This window comes from Phoca vitulina, unplaced genomic scaffold (assembly GCF_004348235.1).
Source record: "Phoca vitulina isolate PV1807 unplaced genomic scaffold, GSC_HSeal_1.0 scaffold12, whole genome shotgun sequence".
Taxonomy (NCBI): domain Eukaryota; kingdom Metazoa; phylum Chordata; class Mammalia; order Carnivora; family Phocidae; genus Phoca; species Phoca vitulina.
In genome coordinates, this window is record NW_022589715.1 from 1,016,235 (window position 1) to 1,039,015 (window position 22,781).

At 41.3% G+C, this 22,781-nt stretch overlaps 1 protein-coding gene across 4 annotated transcripts in view; it reads left to right on the top strand.

Moving 5' to 3' along the window:
* The window catches only part of LTBP1 (latent transforming growth factor beta binding protein 1), a 389,228-nt gene that overhangs the window by 41,085 nt on the left and 325,362 nt on the right, over positions 1–22,781 (top strand). For all 4 annotated transcript variants that reach the window (XM_032410265.1, XM_032410266.1, XM_032410267.1 and 1 more), the window contains one exon: positions 2,109–2,406. In XM_032410265.1, the coding sequence (XP_032266156.1) occupies positions 2,109–2,406 (298 nt within the window). The remainder of the gene's footprint in view (positions 1–2,108; positions 2,407–22,781) is intronic.

Below are 22,781 nucleotides of genomic sequence, written 5' to 3' on the forward strand. Positions count from 1 at the left end.
AAAGGTAGGTTCTTGTTGTATGTTCTCAGTGGTGTTTTGGAAGATTTCATGATTGGCCCCTATCTAGGTACCAACTTTTGTAAGCTGCTCTGTGCAGCCTTCCTGGTAGATTAGGGGACGTTTGCAGTACACCTTGGGAGGGAGGAGAAGCGGAAATCATTCTCAGATGTTTAAATGAAACATGTTTCTAATTGAAAGCATGAAGAGAATGTATACATGAAAGTGCCTGCGGGGTGATCTCTGGCACAGGCTCAGCTTTGAAAGCCCAGTCCTGTTCTCCCTTGTGGCCACTTCTGTTCTCGCTGGGTGGAGCCCATTTCCATTCCTGTGACATTCCATAAATAACCGTGGCCTGGTAGGGACCCAGTGATCATCAGTTGGCCAAGAAAATGCTGATAAATTAGAATCCTGAACCCTGGAACTGCATAGTTTTGGGCTTTGAATTCTAGAAGCCTAATTTGGTAAGAGCTCTTGGGGACCATTTTAGAAAAAGCGGTTACTGCCCTCCTCTTGCCCCCAAACATGTACAGGTGCAGAGGCCAAGGTTAAATAACTTACCCCAAGGTCACCAAGGGAGTTGGCTGCATTTTTCTTTGCTTTTTAAGAATCCTTTCCCACTTTTGGAAAAGTTGTCAGCCCAGTATTCTGGCACTTGATGGTCATTTCTTATCATTATTTGCTATAACTAATAGGAATCATATTGTAGGAAGATGGGAAAAGTATGTTTTCTCTTTTATAGAAGAACAGGAGGTCAAAGAGCTTTTAGTCTTGGTCATTTGGCTCGTCCATAACTGAGCCTGCTCTGGTTCATATCCCTCATCTATTTTGTAAATATTTGTGGACTGAATCTGACATTGAATTTTGTGGGAGATGCAGTAGTGTGATCTGCCCGAGGACCAAGAGTTGAAGTCAAAAGTGGACTGATAACAAAATCAGTTGGCATAAATCAATGCATTTGGACAAACAAAGAAGAAACTGAAGGAATCCTGTCCGTTGGACTATAACATCAACCTAATTAAATTTAAGTCAGTCACCTCTAAACTCCTCTAGTACCTTGCCTATGATGAAATCCACTTACCTTACCCATGGCCCATAGGTCTGCCAACTTGAAAACTCTAACTGCAGTTCTGGTGATTCAGAGTATATGCATCATATCAAAAAGGAGATAAAGAGCTCATTTCTTTTTGGTTGCCTTTCATTGTAACATGAGGAATGGTATACGGGGCACTGGCTTTTAAAAACAAAAGTATAAAAGTGTATGTTGGATGCTTCTCAATCGGGGCATCCTTCTGTCCTTAAAAACAAAAAAGTGGGTTGGATTCCATTTCTCAAACAGTCACTCCAAGCTCAAAAAGCTTATGCCAGATGAAGACTGTTGCACTTTTTGGAGTTTGAGATGGGACTTGGGCTTTTTTTGCCGAGTCTTGTTTGGATATCTAAAATTTAAACTTGAGCTACAGAGCACAGCTTAAAAAAGAAGGGCAAAGCATTTTCTTAAGCTTTTCCTTTGTTTCTGATGCATTTCTGAGAGGCATTCTAATAAAGTGGTTCAGAATGATGATGTTGCAGCCAGTTCACTTGGATTCAGTTCCCAGCTCTTCTATTTACTCATAATCGTGTGACCTTTGGCAAGTTACATAACCCTGTGTCTGTTTCTTCATCAGTAAAATAGGGAAAATAAAACATCGACTTACAGCAGTTGCTGGGGGATTAAATTGTTGATACCTCATTAGAACGGTGCCTGGCACATAAGAAGCCATTAATAAATATTAGCTATCATCATCGTCTTTTCCATCATGTTTTTTTAAAATTATTTTTTAGAGACAGTGTGAGTGGTGGTTGAGGAGGGGCAGAGGGAGAGAGAGAGAGAGAACTTTAAGCAGGCTCCACACGGGGCTTGAGCTCCCGGCCCTGAGATCATGACCTGAGCCAAAACCAAGAGTTGGATGCTTAATTGACCAAGCCACCCAGGTGCCCCTCCATCGTGTTTTTAAATACAGTTTTATTTTTTGGGGGAAAATCCTGGTGCTAATGTGAAGGCTTTGGAAGAATTTGTGATGTTTATAATGCTTTTCTTCAAAGTCATATCTTCTGTTGTCTTTCTGCAGCAAGCTGTGTTCCACCGTGCCAGAATGGAGGGATGTGTCTCCGGCCTCAACTCTGTGTGTGTAAACCGGGGACCAAGGGCAAGGCCTGTGAGACCACAGTTGCCCAGGACACCTCGTCACCAGGCTTTGGAGGGCAGAGTCCTGGGGCTGCTTCCTCCTGGGTCCCTCCTGAGCAAGCAGCAAAACACACTTCATTGAAGAAGGCAGACAGTCTACCACGAGTCAGCCCCATGGCCCAGATGACCTTGACCCTCAAGCCGAAGCCTTCAGTAGGACTCTCCCAGCAGATTCATTCTCAGTGAGTGTTTTCAATTTGCCTCCACTCAGGAGCACCTTAATTATTGTCCTGGATGCCCTGCATGCCCTGCTTTCAATCACTCTGCTTTTCCTGCACAATTTGCTAAAATCACTTGGATAATGATGTCTTTTCTTTCCTTAAGGTTTTACATGTTATGCTTACACATCAAGTCTCTTAAACGTATTTGGTATGTGTGTTTAGCCTCTGCAGGGAAGATTGACCATAAATGTAAACCAAAGCATTAGAGAGGACTAGGGGAATCAAGGTGGGACAGGAATAAGAAAGATAGTTGTTTGTGGTGCAATTGTGAGTTAAAAAATTCCTCTTTTTTAGGGGTGGGGGGAAGTGTCTAGAGTTTTAAAATAATTGAAGGGAAACAGTGAGGGAAGTTTGCGAAGATACATGGAAATGGCAGGAACTCCGCTCTGCACAGAGAAGGTATTCAAGTGAGTGGAAGCCCTGGGAAAGAGCATTTCTCAACCTCGGTAGCAGGTTAAGTGTCTCTTCTATTAACACCATGTTTTCCTCCCAGTTGCCACCCAGGTCCATTTTTGGTGAATGAGCCTGTGTTCTATTTATGGGAACGTGGTTTTTTCTTACTGTTTGGAAGTAAGTGCCATTCTGAACACAATGAGGACTCCTGGATAAGACTGCTTATCCCTGCCCTCCTCTGAGTGGCCCGAGGAGCACCTCCTCGCCGCCCAGCGTCCTTACGTACGTTGCTTCCTTTTAATTAGCTACTCGACATGTATAACAAGATGTAGAAGGTACTGCATCTCTTACTTGTCATTTGTCTAGGAATGTAAAATACAGGAAGTTCTCCACTTGAAAATGGGCTTGACCCAGCGGTTCATTTGTAAGTCACTTGCTGGGAGTTTGGAATACTTCCCCCCCCAGAGACAGCTTCCACATGGTGATTAGTACCTAGGCAGCCTACAGAAGTTATTTAATCTGCTAGTATAGATGAAATTACCCTAATTTATACTTCCCCATCAAGCAGGCCACCTACTGTCCCTGCTGAGTGGGGTCCTCATACTTTTTCCTCTCTCTTCTTATTCCCTCCTCACTGCTCTTCATTCTGTTTTTCTTCCATTTTTTTCTCTCATTTCTTCTTATCCTTCAGTTCTACCATGGTAAACAGATTCGGGGGGCTAGTTTGAAATCTAACCACTTTGCTAGCATTTCCCTTGGAGAACACATCCTGCAGCCTGCAACAAGAAGGATTGGTGGCTCCAGCGAATCTGTGGTCACGGCTTACTGCATGTCGGGGACTCTTTTCAAGTGCTTTGTCTGTATTCTTAATTTACAACTCACAGTGACCCCAGAAGGTGGGTACAATGATTAGCCCCCCTTTTACAGGTAGGGAAACTGAGGGTACAGAGTGGTTATGTAATTTGGCCAAGGTCACACACTTAATAAGTGAATAATATTAACACATGTTAGGCTTTAAATAGAGGCAGGTAAGATTCAGCATCCGTGCCCTGAAGTAGAGGATGGCAACTTTTTCTGTAAAGGGCCAGGTCATAAATATTTTCAGCTTTGTGGGACACATGGTTTCTGTTGTAGCTTCTCAACTCTGCTGTTTAACACAAAAGCAGCCGTAGATGATGCATAAACGGACACGTGTGACTGATCCAATAAAACTTTATTGATGGACACTGAAATTTGGATTTCGTATAAATTTCATGTGTCATCCAATATTCTTCTTTTGTTTTTTTCCCCCCGTCAACCATTAAAAAAATGTAAGAATGTAAGAATTCTTATGATTTGCTGACGCTTTCTCTAAAAGATAGTGGTGCTTTTTTGGGCCAGAACATGAATGTAATTGTGTGTCCTTGAAATGATACAAAGCTTTGGCGATACCCTAGCTAGACATCTCTCTTCCAGCATTGTCCTGGATCTTAAAAACAAAAAACAATTCCGTGCTGAACAGTGCCTTGGCAATCGAGAGTCAGGTTACCGTGCATTGCGATTATTTTTTTTCTTGCGTTACTACTTACATAAACTGTGAAGTAATTTACAAGCGATCTCATTCATCTTGAATATCACCATCTACTGTTACAATTTGACCCTCTGTGGTGTGTATATATAGATTGTTAGTAAGAACCATATGTCAGAAGTCAGATAAAGGAGGAACTTTTTCTTTCTTTTTTTGGTAGCAGCAGTATAATTTAGAGAAGAATGTTGTGAGTCAAAGAGGTGGCTAAGGTTTCAGCTCGAACACGGCTTTGGAAAAATAAGTCAGTAGATACATTTGCTTCAGAGGCTTCATCTGCTGAATGAAGACCCTTTTAACCATGCCATTGTTATAGGGCGTTTGTATGTGGATGTGCCTCCAGTGTGGTTTTGGGTAAGGAGACGAGATAGCCTGGGACACTAACAATTCTGACAATTTCTTTCCTTTTATTTATTTATTTTTTTAAATATTATTTATTTATTTGGGAGAGAGAGAGAGAGAACAGAAGGGGAGAGGGAGAAGCAGACTCCCTGCTGAGCAGGGAGCCCGATGTGGGGCTCTATCCCAGGACCTGGGGATCATGACCTGAACTGAAGGCAGATGCTTAACCATCTGAGGCACCCAGTTGCCCTAATTCTGACAATTTCTTAATAAACTTTTATATGTTAATACATCATACGAAGATGTACAAGATCCATTTCTGCTCTTAAGGAGGTTTTGAAATGATCTATGAGCTGTAACTTGCAAGAGACGCAAAGGCAGGGGTGCAGTTGGCCCACAGATGATTTTAGGTAATGACCTAATCACCTGAAACCCTATTTAATCAAACCGCCAAAGAACACAGATGATAGGACCATTTTTGGCTACTTTTGGGAGATTTAACAATTCTTCAGCTATCTTTTTTTTCTTTTTTTTTTTTTAATTTTTTTTTTTTTTAAAGATTTTATTTATTTATTTGACAGAGAGAGACACAGCGAGAGAGGGAACACAAGCAGAGGGAGTGGGAGAGGGAGAAGCAGGCTTCCCGCAGAGCAGGGAGCCCGATGTGGGACTCGATCCCAGGACCCTGGGATCATGACCTGAGCCGAAGGCAGATGCTTAACGACTGAGCCACCCAGGCGCCCTTTTTTTTTTTCTTTTAAGATTGCCTCCTTTAGGGGGTTTCAAGGTTTTATTTTTATCTACTGAAGGAGATTGATGAAGCCCCCTTAAGGTGCTTGTAGACATAAAGATAGCTAAAATATCAAAATGTGTATTTAGTGTTATACTCATCATGTGGCATACGAAGCCCTTCAGTCTTGATCATTTATTACCCAAGCTCTTATTGAACACATTCTGTGTCCCATGCATGCACCATTATAGGGGTGCAGGGTACAGAATGAACGAATACACAAAATGTCTGCCTTCCCGGAGCTTATGGTCTGCAAAGTGGGAGATAATTGAAAGTGGCATAATTAAACCATTATCATAACTGCTGTGGTGAAAATTGTAGTGAGGGGCCAGGAGTGCTGTATGGGTGCAGGGTTGGAAGGCATGAGGGCTCTGGTGGTCTTAATCGGCTGTCAGGGAAGACCCAACTGAGAAGGTGACATTTAAGCAAAGGCCTGAAGGAAGTGAGAGCATGAACCCTGAAGACGGGTGTGTGCGTGGCATGTTTGCAGGAACAGTGACTTTAGTAAAACTGTGTAATGTTAAAACTACACGTTTTACGTAGGTGAGCCGTAGATGAATTGGTTTTACCTTTGGCCAGATTGGTTTTAGACAGCTTGATTTAGGACCAGATACCGAGTTCTTTAGGAAATCAAAGGAAGGAGCAATTGTTTCCAGATTTTGGAGTGTTGGGAAAGTGGGGGTCCAGGGGATGGCTCTAGAGAAGGTGAGCTTGAAAAAATGGTGAAATTTGGACACAAAGAACTGGATAAGAAGGGCATTTCCAGGAATGGCAACGATGTGACGTCAGAAATCATGATGTATTAGTTACCCACTGCTGTGTAGCAGATCACCCCAAAACTCTGCAGCCTCAAACAATAAACATTTATTGTCTGACAGTCTCTGTAGGCAAGGAACCCAGGAGGTGCTTAGCTGGGGGTTGTGGCTCAGTGTCTGTCATGAGGTTGCAGTCTGCAGGGGCGACTCGACCGGGGCTGGCGTTCACTCACTCCCATGGCTGTTAGTTAGCAGGAGGCTTCACTTCCTCTCAACGTGGAGCTCTCTGCAGAACTGCCTGAGAGTCCTCAAAGCATGGCCACTGGCTTCCTCCAAGGCCAGTGATCCCCCCACTGGAGAGAGCAAGGAGAAAGCCACAGAGCCTTTGTGGTCTTCAGTCTTGAAAATACACACCTTCACTTCCACTACATTCTACTCATTAGAAGTGAGTCCCTAAGTCGAGTGCATCCTCAAAGGAGTGAAATTAAGCTGCTCTGCTTGAAGGGACAAATTATCAAAGAATTTTTGGATGTATTTAAAAAAAAAGACTACATTTAGGATATGATTTGATTGGAACTTGATATAGATGCAGACTAGTGGTAATAAAAGCTTTTAAGGATGGGTTTAAAAAACCAAGTTTAACACTTAAAATTTTAACAAAACAATTCTAAAAAGATACAACAAAGCAAAATAGAAAAAAAGAAAGGAATACAGAGGGAAACTATAGTTTAAAAGAGGCTTAAGAAACATGCTAACTAATCACAATGTTTGGACTATGTCCATCCTGATTCAAAAAAAATTGTAAATAAAAGAAAAAGATGATGATGTATAGGTAAATCATGAAAATGATGACATTGATTGGAAATTTAATGATATTTTGAAAAGAATGATTGTTGATTTGAGGGTCTGTGATGAAGATGTTAGAGTTGTGTAAGGAGAATGATATTAAAGTATTTGCAGATGAAGTCATATGCTGTCTGAGCTTTGATTGAAATTATTCAGTGGGTTGAGGTGTAGAGGTAACACGATTGGCCATGAGGAGATAATTACTGAAGCTGGATGATGGGTCCATGAGGTTTCTCACAGAACTCTATTTTTGATGTTTTCTGTAATGAAGAGTAACAACAACAATAGAACAAATCAAAAGAAAATTTCAAGTGGGAGGAAGGCTGTGATTTTTTTTTTTTCTGCCTTGGAAAATTAATCTGGCTGTAGTATCTGCAGTGGATTAGCCTGAGAGGTCACTGGAGGATGGTTCTGTGACAGGTGTAGAGGAAGGACATGAACTCCTATAGGAGTGCCTATAAATGAAAAACCTTGGCATGTCATGAAATGTGGGAGGCAAAGGTAAAGAGGATTAGGTATGATCCAAGCTTGGGACTGTGGGAGGAAGGGGGGATGTGGAGGTCTTCTCATCCTGCTGTTTTTGAAAGTTTTTTTGGTAATATCATGGATCTCCAAGGTCTTTGAAGTGGTTGATACTTGGTGAATGGATGGTCTCTGACAGAGCTTTATGGATGAATAGGCGGGATCATTCTCTCTTCCCTGTCAGGGACTAAAAGCAAGTGGGTATCAGTGGTTCATGTCTGGACACTTGGTCAGGTATTGGTTTGGAAAGACCCTGGCCAGGGCATCCTGGTGGTAGTCACTGCTGTAGATGGTAGTTTCATTCATGCTTTTCATGGAAGTTGTTCATTATTATGGTGTTCCTTTTCCCAGTTTTGGCTGGCCCACATCACAGCTACTCCGTGAGCTAAAAAAAGACCAAATGTTGCCTCCTCATCCTGTATGCAAATTTTGACAGCCACTTCCGATTCTTTGAACTCCTTCTTGACTTTATAATACGGAAGTCCTTAGAAAATTCCATATTAACACTTCAGGTTACTCTAGGATTGTATCCTGTAGATGTTCTCTGTATGGAGCTGTCAACGTATTTGTCAAAGAATGGCCACTGTTAGGTCACAGGTGCATCTCCAGCGTCTATCTTTCATCCTCTATGTAAAAAGGTGTTAATGCTTCTAAGTTATGGCGGGGAGACTCCACAAAGGAGCAAAATTCAAAACTGTTCAGCTTTCCAGAAATTTTTCATCACCTGTCAGTATAATTATTCACATATATATTGAAGTGCCCCATAAAAGTTTATCGTTAGTCCTCAGCGTTGCTCACTGAGACTGTTTGGACTTGTGTAAAATGTCTGTCTTTTTTTTTTTTTTTTTTTCAAGATTTTATTCATTTATTTGACAGAGAGAGACACAGCGAGAGAGGGAACACAAGCAGGGGAAGTGGGAGAGGGAGAAGCAGGCTTCCTGCCGAGCAGGGAGCCCGATGTGGGGCTTGATCCCAGGACCCTGGGATCATGACCTGAGCCGAAGGCAGATGCTTAACGACTGAGCCACCCAGGCGCCCCATAATGTCTGTCTTTATCCATGTTAATCATGATGGATGTTATAGGCACTGACCATGGAACCACAAGTGGAGGTCATGAGGACCATTCTTTAGCTGCTAATGTCTTTTGGTCATTAGAGAGGGTTGGTACAAATGACCACTGCTTTGCCAAATGGAAGCTGTTATCTGTACGGTATGAGGAAGCACTTTTGAAGGAGACACTGTACCCAGTTCCCTCTCTTGGAGCTTGAGAAGGAAGTCTGGTTTTACTCAGGATATGGATGTCAAATCTATCTAGGGAGCCCACATGTGTCCCATCTTTTTTCTTCCCTGGTGATGGCTATTTTCATCATCTTATGGTGTCCTGATGTTAGAGAGGATGGTGGTTCGTTTCCCTGGAAAAATCCTGTCATGTCTCAGTCCAGGGGAGGGGGACTGCATTTATCTAATGGCGTTAACTCTCCCTCTTTTTCATTCTCTTCTTCCCAGGGATGCGGTGAAGAGAAAGGAAGCAAATGAGCAAATGTTCTTTTAAAAGACAGGAGTAATTCAAATGCATTCTATATTTATCAAGTGAGGTCATAGTATGCCAGATATTTTCTAAATATAGGCAAGGCCCTTTAGAATCCACATTGAGATGATGGGTTCCACTTTCAAAGTTCTTGAGAACTGAATACATTGCGTTTACCATGGGTCAGTGGATGGGAGGCAGCGCTGAGTGATGTCTGGGCTGTGGAGAAGACAGTGCCGCACTGTCCTTTATCTCTGCCCCGTTCTTACCTTCCTGGCACCATGGTTGTGAATCTTAAAAAAAAAACAAAAAACAACCAAAACCCAAAAATGATATGCTGTGATATCTACAAGGGTGGGGGGCTTAGTGTAATGTTCTTTCCAGTACTTCCTCCTAATTAACAGCAACAACAACAACAATGAAATGTAAGCTCATTCCCTTTATTTGGACTTTCTCATACTACCCTGAAAGGGGGGGGAACCTTCATTATAAAACTACACCAACAGTTAAAACTTTGGGGAGAAGTTTTAAGCGTTTTGTAGCATAATTATTGAGATTGGGATCTTACCTGAACTTATGAAAGAAGTCAAGAAAATGGTCAATATTGAATGGGCAGTTTCCCCAAATGATCTCTCAGCCTGGGGGGGGACCTTGCTCAGTATTGACCCTCACCCCCCACTCTGCTGATCATCCCACAGGGCTCCCTTCTGTAGCTTCCTCTACTCCCCATTATCATAACACTCACTACACAGTCTTTCATCTCTTTATTACCATAGGTACACAGAAGGGCTACAATAAATGTTTAATACATTTTTTGAGTTTTTTCTAGAGGAAAAAAAATAAGGTCTAAATCCTTGTTTGAGTATTGTCTCATGAATACCTACCTGTATTGCAAGGAGTTAACCTTTTTCTCTTGGAATAATGCTGTTTGCCTTTGGAAAGCCCTGAACGTTTTGCAGAGTACTTTGCATTCCTGGTGTATCTGGTCTACCTAACATGTCTATGCAGTGAAGGTCTTGATCCTACTTTCTGATGTGGAAAAAAAGGCACAGTGGCAGACAGTTGACGAAAAGAAACTCAATCCAAGGATTTTAGTGTACATTTTATGACACCGTAGGGGTGGGGTGAGAACTCATAATTTGAATCAATGATTGCTTTTATAATTTTATATGCATATTTTAAACTTAAAAAATTGAAGTTTAATTGAGATTACATACATAGAGTCCACAAATCAGAAGTGCATTAAGCCTAGCGATTATCCCAAAGCGATAACACACTCCTGTAAGTACCATACACATCACAGAGTAGAAAATTGCCAGCACCACATAAGCCTCCTTGTTCCTAGATCTGCCTTCTCCCTCCTTCCCAAAGGGAGCTGTTGTCTGGACTTCTAACACCAGAAATCCGGTTTTTCAACAGCATATCTATCAACGAATCATATAATGCATATTTTTTCACTCCTTGTTATGTCTGAGATTCATCTATATGGTTGTGCGTGGCTGGAGTTCACATGTACAGGGCCAGAGACTATTTCATCATGTGAATATACCACAGCCTATTATTTATTCTGCTCCTGATGGATGTTTGGAATTTTTCTAGGTTTTGGTTCTTAGGAATAATGCTGTGGAGGTAGGTGTGTGTGGGAATTCCAGAAGAAGACCTTTGTGAGTTCATCAGAAAACCACTCCCAACGGGACATAGCAATGCCAAGGTTTGAGAAGGACTTCATGATCATTGTATAACGTGTGATCATATTAGTATCACCTGTTGGTCAGCACTATTTTGTTTGTCAGCACTTAGGGAAGATGGTGGGTGAGATGGTGTTTGAGGAACTGGAAGCAGGGAATCTTTTTTTCCTGAGTGGGACTTGGCAGGAAGAGTGGACTGTGGGATGGGGGTGGGGGAGGCAGGGGAAGGAGAGGGGAGGGCACTTGTGCATTACCCTGTCTGCACCCCACCGAGTCCTACGAGGAAAGCTTGGCCAGGAGTAGTTTTGAGATAGAACCAGCAGCTGACTGGGTTTAAGTTCTGATGAAAGGTACATAAGGAATTGGAAACTCAAAGTGTGTAATTAAAAAGCGCAAGTGCTGGAATAGAGTTTGCTCTCCAGTTTCATTGCTAGAAATCAAGATGATGTTTTGATGTTGTGTACTAACAATGATAGCTTATATTTACTGAGTGTTTATGCTGTCCCAGTTCTCTTTCATCTGCCTCTTCCTTCTTCCACTTTTAAGGACACTTGTAATTATATTGGGCTCATCTGGATAATTCAGGATAACTTTCCCCATCTCAGGGTCAGCTGATTAGCAGCCTTAATTTTATTTGCAACTTTAATTTCCCTTTGCCAGGTACCCTAACATATTCACAGGTTTTGGATGTGGACATCTTTGAGGGGCTTGGTAAAATTATTTTGGTAATAATGCTAAAGCCATTATTCTGATTTCCAGAGTATTTTCTCAAGGACCCAGTCTTGTTTTTGTGATCTTCCCTGATACTCAAGAGTGAGCCATAATCATAAGGGATAGTAAATAATCATCAAATCACCCTCAATTAATAGCATAGCCAGACCTTATGACTCTGATAAAAGTTAGATTTAAGCACTTCACATAGATTTAAGGCCTAAATGTGGCCGCCACTGTTCTCTGAAGTCTTGGGACCAGCACCCTCAGGCACTTGTGGTGGCTGGAAGAGGGGAAAACCAAAATCCTAGAGCTGTCCAGGCAGCAGGAGGGGCCCTTAAGCCCTTAGTCTCGTGAAGCTTGGGATTGAAGAGTCAACACCACTCATAAACAACTACTTTTTGACAAACAACAGCCCCAAGCACTAGACAAGTGGGTTGCGGGCTCTGATTGCAGCCATCTTGGGGGAAGTTTAGGAAGGGATGGGCAGACATGGAGAGGAGTGGGGAAAGGACTAGGAATGCCCCTTCCTTCCATAATTCAATGGGGGCCCTTAAGCCTGATAATGTATTTCCTATATGATTATTCTGTGTTGAAATAAATTTGTGCACTGGAAATGAATTAGTTGTTCAAGGACTTGCTGCAAACTGATGAAGGAATTGGGGTGGAAGCACACACGGATCCACTGATAAGCAGCTGGGACAGAATGCAACATGGTGGACACATGGGACCCATGAGCTTTAGCCCTGGCCTGCATGGCTGATCCCAAACCGGAGAATACTTTTTCGAACCTGACTTTGGGTGTTGTGTAGATTACAGTAAAAATTCTTCTTTACATTTGGATAGGTCTGGCATTCCATAGATACTGCCCATGAATCCTTCCAATGTGCCCCTAGCGTTGCACTAAATCCTCTTTCCTTGTTTTCCTTGGCTTAACAGTTTGTTTATGTTCAAGCAATGTGTAGACTATATTTTAAGACTAAACTTTTATAGCTATTCTCTGCCCCAGCGTTGCCTGGGATCAGAATAAAAAACCTGTAAGATGTAAGTCCTATGTGAGGGAGGTGATGAGTACAACTCACATTATAATAAGCATAAACAGGAAATAAAAAACCAAGTTAATTTTTGTGGTAAACATGCTTAGTTAGTATGTTTTCACTGTGGTTCTCAAGGTGAAGTATATTTTTGACCTTTTTATCTGTTCCTTGAATGTGTTAGAGATGACCTAGCAGAAAGAGCTGATCCTATGGTCCCAGAGGCAGGAACTTCTAAGTGGAAAGAGTGTCTCCTTAAACATTGTGGAGAAAAGAAACCCCAGATTTCACTAATCCAGGAAAAAATGACTCTCATTTTTCAGGACTGCTATTTCTGGACAAGATGTTTGTGTGTTTATGCAGGATAGCAGGAGGAACTGGGAAGACTGGATGAAATTAAATCGTGGATTGGAGAATGTTCCTATACCCACTAGGGTTAGGTGGGATTTTATCAAGTATGAAGTCTGGTCCACAACTGGAGGGATCTTTTCAAAATATAAGTCTTGTCTTGCCCTGCTCTACATAAGAGCCGTCAGTGGCTTCTCAGTGCTCTGAGGATAAAGATGAGTTCTCCCCTCCCGGGACATCAGACTCCCTGGTCTCACCTTGTACCCTATCCCCTGGTTGTCGTAATGCGCAGGCACCAGCCTGTCACCATGTCCCAGGCAGCTCCTTAACTCTGTCCAGCGCCTTCCTGACCCTTTGTCTGTCTGCAGTCTGCGCCTTCCCTCACCCGTGCTCCTCTTCCCTGCTAACACCTGCTCTTGTTACTGATTTCCGTTTTCTCAGGGAAGCATTCCCTGAGACCTCTGTTATTCCCTCAGAGATGCTCCCGTGACACCATTTCCCCATCCCCTCCCTTCATAGCATTCATTTCAATTTGTGTGATTTACTCTTCTTGGCATGATGCTTCCTCGGTGAATGGATACATGTAGGTGATACTACCCCTGCTCTGAATCCAGAGGTCCGACCATGCAGGAATGCAAATAGTGACCCATTGGCTAAGCTGCCTCAGTTTCCTCAAAGTAATCCGAAGAACCCAGTCTAATGAGTCGCTGATGAGAGGAGGCAAAATTTGACTCTGTCATCCCCCACCCCATTCTGGGGCAGCAGTTTGGCCCTGACTTCGCATCCTTATGGTGGTGCTTCTAGGTGACGCTAGGACCCACTTGCTGTGTATCTCTGACCGTTACAAGGATTTTTCTTTGGTCAGACTCTGTTTAGTTCTCTGGATCTTCTCCTCTTGACCTTTGCAACGTCAGGTCTTCTTGCTCCTTGCACTTCCTTGAACGCCAGTGACCACTGAGAGGCACGTTAGCAAGCCGAAAAGTGACCACTGAGCTCAGGCAGCCAGTCTGAAATGGACACAGAAAATCCGTTTTATGAGCTTGAATTTCCTAGTCCTCATGAATATTTAATGAAATATTAATTGATTTGTACCTTGATGGAAGATTGGGCTCAGTTCTCAAAAGCAAACAGGGAGGGACAGGCAAACTTTAATTATTTTTATTTAGAGCTATTTTTCACTTATAGTGAAATCATTTTTCACTTAGACTTCATATGGTTCCAGAGTTACATGATTCATGGAGTTAGCTCTCACCGAAATGCAAAGAAATATTTTATCGATATCAGTGTCTTTGAAAAGAATTAATCCTGGTTTTTTGTCCCTTTTGAGAGTTGAGTGTGATGGGAAATGGAACAAGAATGTATTAGGTACAATAATTTTTCCATCTTCCAACATCTTCATCCAGCACAGATCATAAAATTTTATAACTTAAAAGGATGAATGTCTTGCCCAGAGTCACATGGGTGGGTAGTAACAGAGCTGGGACTTGAACCTGACCTCTTCTTAGTCTACATTCTCCTTGCTATTTTTTATACGCCCTTGTCTGACTCTTTGCTGTCAAAATTATGAAAAAAATTTGCACAGTATTTTTGAAGCCCCAAACCTAAAAAAGATAGAGGAGTGGTGAAAAATTTGAGTTGTTAAGTGAATTTGCAAGTCAAACACTGTTGTTTGACAAAAAGTTGTTTATTTTCAAAACGATCAAGGTTCACTTACCAAAATGTGTCCTGTCTCAAGGAGAAAATGTGACAGTTACTTCTTTATTCTAAGTTACCAATGTAGAAGCTGTTTTCAAATCCTTAAAAAGTAATTGGACTGTCTGCCACAGATACAGAACTTACTTTTTAAAAATTCTCATCTTACGGCTTTTTTTTTTTTTTTTTAAGATTTTATTTATTCACATTAGAGATTGAGCACGAGCAGGGGGAGGAGCAGAGGGAGAGGGACAAGTGGACTCCGCGCTGAGCAGGCTCAGGGAGTCCCATGTGGGGCATGATCCCTTGACCCTGGGATCATGACCTGAGCTGAAATCAAGAGTCAGATGCTTAACCAACTGACCCACCCAGGTGCCCCTCATCTTAGGGCTTTCTTGACATAGGCATCACTTTTATTGCTTGTGAAGTGCACTGCCTTTATTCTTTGCTGGATGTTGGTGTTTTGCCAAGTGCTGGTATTTGGAGATTTGATGGACAGAGTCTAAAGTGAGACATCATTCTTCCTTAATTTGTTCAAAGCCTCTTTATGCAGCAGCTAATCCTTCTTAATTATATTTCTAGGAAGGATGTTCTTAACTCCAACAGGAAGACGACATAGACATTTTGAGATTATTAGGATACACTTCACTCTGAGAAAAGGAATTTGAAAGGAAATGCTTTCTGTTTCCCCTACCTCACTCAGGGAGTACAACAACCATGCACCTTCTAGGCCCTCCACAAAACTCTTCTCTTTCTGTTCCTCTTCTATTGCTGTAGCTCTTCTTTATCTCCTGGCTTAATGAAGATATTTTGAAGGAGAAAAAAAGAATTCCTAAAAAACCCATTTCTACGAATGAGGCAAGCATTTCACAATATAATTGCTTGCATGTCTTGAAAGGTGACTTGTGAATGTAAATAGCTGGAGAATTTAGTGTCTTAGAAATATACGTAAGGTTGAAACACTTTGCAATCTCCTTGATTTAATTTCTTTGTTGCCGCGTTGCTTTGTATTAATTTAAATAGTGATTTTTATTTGAAAATAAATAGGTTGTATTAGATCATTTCAGATCCTTGATAATTTGAACAGAGTACATGTGGTCACTGTCAAATAAGACATTGATAAATCAAATGAATTAGTGGTTTTGAATATTCCTATGGAGTGTGATTTTATCACATTACTCACAGATAAAATTCAGTTTGCTTTTCGGGCACCTGGGTGACTCAGATGGTTGGGCATCTGCCTTCGGCTCGGGTCATGATCCCAGGGTCCTGGGATCGAATCCCGCATTGGGCTCCCTGCTAGGCGGGGAGCCTGCTTCTCCCTCTGCCTCTGCCTCTCTCTCTCTCTGACTCTCATGAATAAATAAATAAAACATTATTAAAAAAATTCAGTTTGCTTTTCTTATTTTTTTATTGAGGTTGAACAGTTTCCAAATGTTTATTAGCCCTTTGTATTTTTATATGAATAATCTATTAACATTCTTTATCCCATATAAATTTCTATTTACATAGAATTTCTATGTAATGTCTATAATTTCTTTTTTTATTGGTAAGAGCTTTTTTCATATTAAAGATCTCTTTGTGAAACATTTTTTTTAAAGATTTTATTAGAGTGTGAGTGAGCATGAGTGGGGGGAGGGGCAGAGGGAGAAGCAGACTCCCTGCTGAGCAGGGAGCCAGAAGCAGAAGCAGGGCTCAATCCCTGAGCCGAAGATGGATGCCTAACTGATTAAGCCATCCAGACGCCCCCCATTTTGTGAAACATTTCAAGAACTCTCAAAGTGGGGAGGGGCCCTTGTATGCAGAGAATGTTATTAGTATCTACTGAATTTTTTATCCCCTAATTTGGAAGAAACTTCTTAAGTTGAATTTTTGAAAATTCCCACTCACCTGGGAGGACAGGAATACAATCAATGACTCGGGTAATATATTTCAAAATTCTTCAGTCCTATGAGAGGCTTGGTGGTTGACCCAAATATAAATCTTCAGGTACCATTGAACCATCTTAATTGTCTAAGCTTGAATAGTTCTTAGTGTATTTCTTTTTTTTTTTTTTAAGATTTTATTTATTTGACAGAGAGAGTGCACAAGCAGGGGGAGGGGTGGGCAGAGGGAGAAGCAGGCTCCCCGCTGAGCAGGGAGCCCGATGCAGGGCTCGATCCTGCGACTCCAGGATCGTGACCTGAGCCAAAGGCAGTCGCTTAACCAACTGAGCCACCCAGGTGCCCGTTCCTAATGTATTTCTAACCCAGTTGCCTTATCCTAGGTTCACCATAATGAATATAGAAGCTCTGTTCTCCCCACCTCTGCAATACAAAAATCAATTTTCTATAATTTTTAATTTAGTCTGTCAACAAATAGTGCCAACCATATGCCAAGACATTCCAGTTGGAGGATCAGGCTAACATGCTTAGAAAGATAGTTAATAATGTGGGGTAATATCTTATTGACTGACTTATTAGGTAGTACCTGTTACAGATTCTAGTGGAGAATAAGGAAGGGAGCCATCAGTAGGGACTGGAATAAAGGAAGACTTACCAGAATCTGGAGGACTTGGAAAGTGAGACTGGCCTTTACATACAGGACATGACAGGATGGAAGATACGGTCAGAATGAGTCTCTGATTTCCATAGGACAGGTGGGAGATTGATCTATTTCGGGGGAATTGAAGAACAGTAGGAAGTGAAATTGAGTGGGTAGATCCAGATTATGGAAGGCCTTGACAGTTGGGGAGAGTGCCTTTGAGGGGGGCTGTGAGAAATGGAGAGATGCCCCTGAAGAGGAAGATTTATTACCTGGGGGGAGCCAGGTCAGGCTGGTTCTGTGGCAGTGTGAGGAGGGCCCAGGAGATTGATGCGTAGGTGAGAGGAATGTTCCTGAGGGAGCCGGCCTTGTAGCCCACCTCCCTCTCACAGTGACCACTGGAGAGGAAATCTAATTTTCTTTAAAAAAAGAAGGGATGCAGACTAGCAGTCCAGAAAACGCTTCCTTTGGATGCAGGCTAAGGAGTTAGGTGTAGTCTAATGTTTATCTCTCTCTAGATATGTTAAGTCAAAGAATCTGTCATCTTAGCCACTTTAGGAATGGAAGATGGGGGGTTGTCTTTGAAAGCTTTCTTTTTTCTTTTTCCACTCTGTCCCTGGACTCAAGTTCGTGGACCTGTAATGAGAAGCAGATTCTATTTCCTTCTGTGTTGATCAAACTAACACTCTTCAAAATGCATTTTGTGACCATTCATCATGCTCTGTAGAAAAGTCAAGGTCTCTTTTTTCTTTTTCAGATGTTATCAGACTCCAGTTTTCTACCTTTATTTACCTTTGTTGGCCCTACAGCTTTGCCATGGCATGTTACCTTTGCCCCTTCCAATATAATCTCTGTGCCTCTGCTCTGTGGTTTTCGTGTTCAGCTCACTGATATTCCCCCTCCAGTAGGTGATTGAACTCCCACATTGTTTGTGATGTCATTACTGAGCTGAAAGTGAGCCTTGGATACTTGGGCTCAGGCATAAACACAGGTGTCTAATCAACCTACATGACGATCGGGTCTGCATATCTTTATAGTTGAATTGCATTATCTGGTTTCTAGTTGGATTGTATTCTCATTAGTTGTTATTGAAAATAATGTAATAAAAAGAATTAACAGTAATTGAAATCTGAAACAAATTTCATTATTGTGTAATGTTAAATCATCAGTTTTGTTTCAGACCTCACATATGTTTGTTTTTTAACTTAGCTGTTGAGACCTACGGGTTGCTAGGAAAGTTTTTAATTTGCTCTGGGAAGTAATCAGTCCAGCCCCAGGCTACTTGATAATAATGCTAGTATGGTCTTTCACAAAATCAGAAATATTTCCCAAAGCCAGTGAAGAAATACTGTGCTTCTCTTAAAAAGAAAAAAAAAAACAACTTGTATTTATCACCTTTATATTCAGATTAATTTAGGATGTTCATTCACACTGGAATATTACTTGGCCATCAAAAAGAATGAAATCTTGCCATTTGCAATGACGTGGATGGAGCTAGAGAGTATTATGCTAAGTAAAGTAAGTTAGAGAAACACAAATACCATATGATTTCACTCAAATGTGAAATTTAAGAAATAAAACAAATGAACCTCTTTTACAGGTAAACCAAGAAACAGACTTTTTTTTTTGATTTTTTTTTTATTATGTTCAATTAGCCAGCATACGGTACATCATTAGTTTTTGTTGTAGTGTTCAACAATTCATTAGTTGTGTATGACACCCAGTGCTCATCACCACACGTGTTCTCATTAATACCCATCACCCAGTTACCCCATCCCCCCACCCCCTCCCTTCTGTAAACCCGTTTGGTTCCCGGAGTCCAGAGTCTCTCATGGTTTGTCTCCCTCTCTGATTTCTTCCCATTCAGTTTTTCCTCCCTTCCCCTGTGGGCCTCTGTGCTATTCCTTATGTTCCACATATGAGTGAAAACATATGATAATTGTCTCTCTTTGCTTGACTTATTTCACTTAGCATAATCCCCTCAGTTCCATCCATGTCGATGCAAATGGTGGGTATTCATCCTTTCTGATGGCTGAGTAATATTCCACTGTATATATGGACCACATCTTCTTTATCCATTTGTCTGTTGAAGGGCATCTCAGCTCCTTCCACAGTTTGGCTGTTGTGGGCATTGCTGCTATGAACATTGGGGTGCATGTGCCCCTTCTTTTCACTACATCTGTATCTTTGGGGTAAATACCTAGTAGTGCAGTTGCTGGGTTGTAGGGTAGCTCTATTTTTAATGTCTTGAGGAACCTCCATACTGTTTTCCAGAGTGGCTGCACCAGCTTGCATTCCCACCAACAGTGTAAGAGGGTTCCCCTTTCTCCCCATCCTCACCAACACTTTTTGTTTACAGTCTTGTTCATTTTTGCCATTCTAACTGGTGTAAGGTGGTATCTCATTATGGTTTTGATTTGTATTTCCCTGATGGCTAGTAATGTTGAACATTTTTTCATGTGTCAAGAAACAGATTCTTAACTATAGAGAACACACTGAGGGTTGCTGTTGGGGAGGCAGGTGGGGGATGAGCTAAATGGGTAATGGGGATGAAGGCGGGCACTTGTGATGAGCACTAGTATGTAAGTGATGAATCACTAAGTTCTACACCTGAAACTAATATTACACTGTATGTTAACTAGAATTTAAATAAAAACTTGGGGAAAAAAACCCATAAGGAGTTTTGATCAAGCTTTACTAGAAAGTCTTTGGCAAGAAACCAAAAGAAATGATTTGGGACCTCTAATTTCACATATATTTATTGAGTACTTACTGTGGGCCAGGAACTGTGCTAGGGCTCAAGTAAATATTCTTCAATTTCAGCAAATAACCCATACCTGTGGTTTCTTTCTTCCTTTTCTATTTCTAGAATGAGTAATTACTTTGGTGTTTTTAGTGGAGAGCTGTATTTTTATAGGACAAAGCCTTTGTAGTGTTAATCCCTTCACTGGCAGATACTTGACCTGTTCCATCAAAGTCTAGTTCTGGCATCAACGGGCCTGAAATTAATTAATCAAAAGAGTAGCTCGCCGTATCATCACACCAGGCACCATTTCTGACTTGTAGACATAGTACTCAGGAAGATCGAGCCAAACCCTAACACACCTTATGATCTCAGACCACTTCAGTTGTGGGCGATTAAATGAGAGCTGGGAAAGAGATTTTTGCCTGATCAGAAACACTCAGCAATTATAGTGCGTGAATTCATAGCTCCTGTCGAGTTTTTGAAGAAAGGGGTAGGCCAGCCATAGGAAAAGAGGGTAGAGAGAGAGTGAGAGTGTGTGTGTGTGTGTGTGAGATATTTCGCAGAAGCAGCAGTATCTGAAACTTAACTGGCTGCAGCTGGGCAGGCTTCCTTTTTTATGGAGACACTGCCTCTAGTGTTTAGGAAGAAAACACACCCTAGGAACTCGTGCGACATTATGGTGCCATCTGTCTTGACAATGAATTATTTTTTATTGTCTGCTTCATAGTAGTTCCCAGACAACTGAGAAACGTCAACGAGCGTTGGTGCTATTTTGCATATGGACACGTTCCTGCTGGCCGGAGCCTTGATTGAAAAGGCTTTATTTCACAAGGAATCAAGTCAGAAGTTCTCACTGTGGTGTGACGAGGCTGCTTGCCATAAAGCTCCTGAGAATTGCACACCTGCCCAGGTTCCTGGGCGAAAGAAGAGCACATGGAACAGCCCTTAGACCTTCTCTCTCCTGATTCAGCCTGTGATGGCTTTTCAGGATATCTTCCTCTCAGATGGTATTTCCCCCCCAAATTCAGAGTCTCACTTTTTCCTACGAGCGTTTTGAGTTTCTTTTCGACGGGCATGATGGCATGGATACGCAGGTCTGCAGAGTCAGAAAATGAGACCAAACTTGAAGGTTTGGTTCTTAAGGAAAAAAAAAGAGGCTAAAAATGGTTGTACTGTTCAGATTTTCTTAGAGGAAATTGAAACGAAGAATACTAGAAACATTTAAGCGATAGAAATGCTCCTCAATATTAATGAAGATTTTTAAAAGCTTAAATGGGTAGAGTTGACAAAGCAATGGTGACATGTGGGCAAGTTTTTTCTTTTTGGTTCGCTGGACTTGCTACTTCAAATTGTGTAATGTGAGTGTGTAGAAACCTCAGTTAAACTATTAATGTTTGCATTTTACAGTCTGCATAGATCAGAAAGTGGATTTAGTATTTCATATCCTCTAGAACGATGACAGGCTGTGGAAGTGTATGTAGGACAGTGCTGGTATGCTTTCAAAGGCATTCCTCCCTGGTCTGGATACCATCAGCGATACAACTGCAGTTTGGCCGATTTATTATATACACAACATATATAATAGTTTGGAAGTTGGGTGTTTTTTTTTTTAAGCACATTGGTTAGAGTTGATTATGTAAAGGGTTTGAAATAGCATCTGGTTTAAAAACTTTGGGGCTGATATTCTTTCTTTAAAAAAGACTCAGAACTAATGAACGAATATAGAAAATGCAACCATCCACGCCGATCAATTCCTAAGAGGATTTCAGTTGAGAAATGTGGACATGATTTGAACTTTTACGATTATGCCATTGGGCAGCAGGTGGCAAGCTTTGCTTTCCAATGAACTCCGGTTTTATTTTTGTACCACAGAATGCCAAAATTTGGAGAGGGTGGTTTGAATCCACTGGAATATGTCGTTTCTTGGCAGCGCAACCTCGAACCACCCCCTCTGCTCATTGTGCGTAATTGCCTCTCTTTGGATGCTGAAGCTGATCCTTCGGTTCCTGTTGTTGCAGATGGATGGGAATTAATTCATACGAGCAACGCTTTATTCTCTTGTGATTTTAGCAACACGTTGCTGGTGGAGAAAATAAATTAAAAACAAATGAGTTTTGGGGGGCAATCCCTGTATGGTTTGTAAGAGGTTTTGTTGTACAGTCTTAATATTAACACACGCATACACCTTATTTTGCTTCCAGTTTAAAAAAAAATCACTTCTAACTGACTAGGAACCTTTATGTGGAGGTCTGACAAACAAAACTGAGTGGAATTCCATGAAGTAAGTTTTTGAAAATTAGAGAAGAAAAATACTTTTTGAGCCCGGAATTGAAACCCATTTTTTCCCCTTAGGCTATACTGTGTATTTAGTCAGGATTTGGATCTCATGTCTGGTAAAGAGACTCAGTTTAAAGATGGGAGCGATAGTAGGGTGGGCACCGAATTATTTTGTGAATTGTTATGCTCTATATAAAACTTTCTTCTTGGATAATTATGCATTGTGGAAAAATTTGAGGGAACAGAAGAATGAAGAAGCATGTGAATCATTGTAAACATTTAAACATTTAATAGTCTACAAATATTCAGCACCTGCTGTGCATTCTGTTTTTCCTGTGCCTTTTGTTAGAAATGAGTTCATATGAGCTATGCTACTTTATGTTCATAATTTTTTATATGTTCTCAAGTTTTCCTCTTTTCCAGTGCTACTTTAAAAAATTTTTTTAGAAAGTATCACATACAAAAAACTATAATTTACAACACATGCATCAAGGATAATAATGACAAACCAAAATTCTCATATCCACTGCCTAATTGAAGAAATAAAATGCTGTCATTGTTAGAGGCGCTCGGTGTG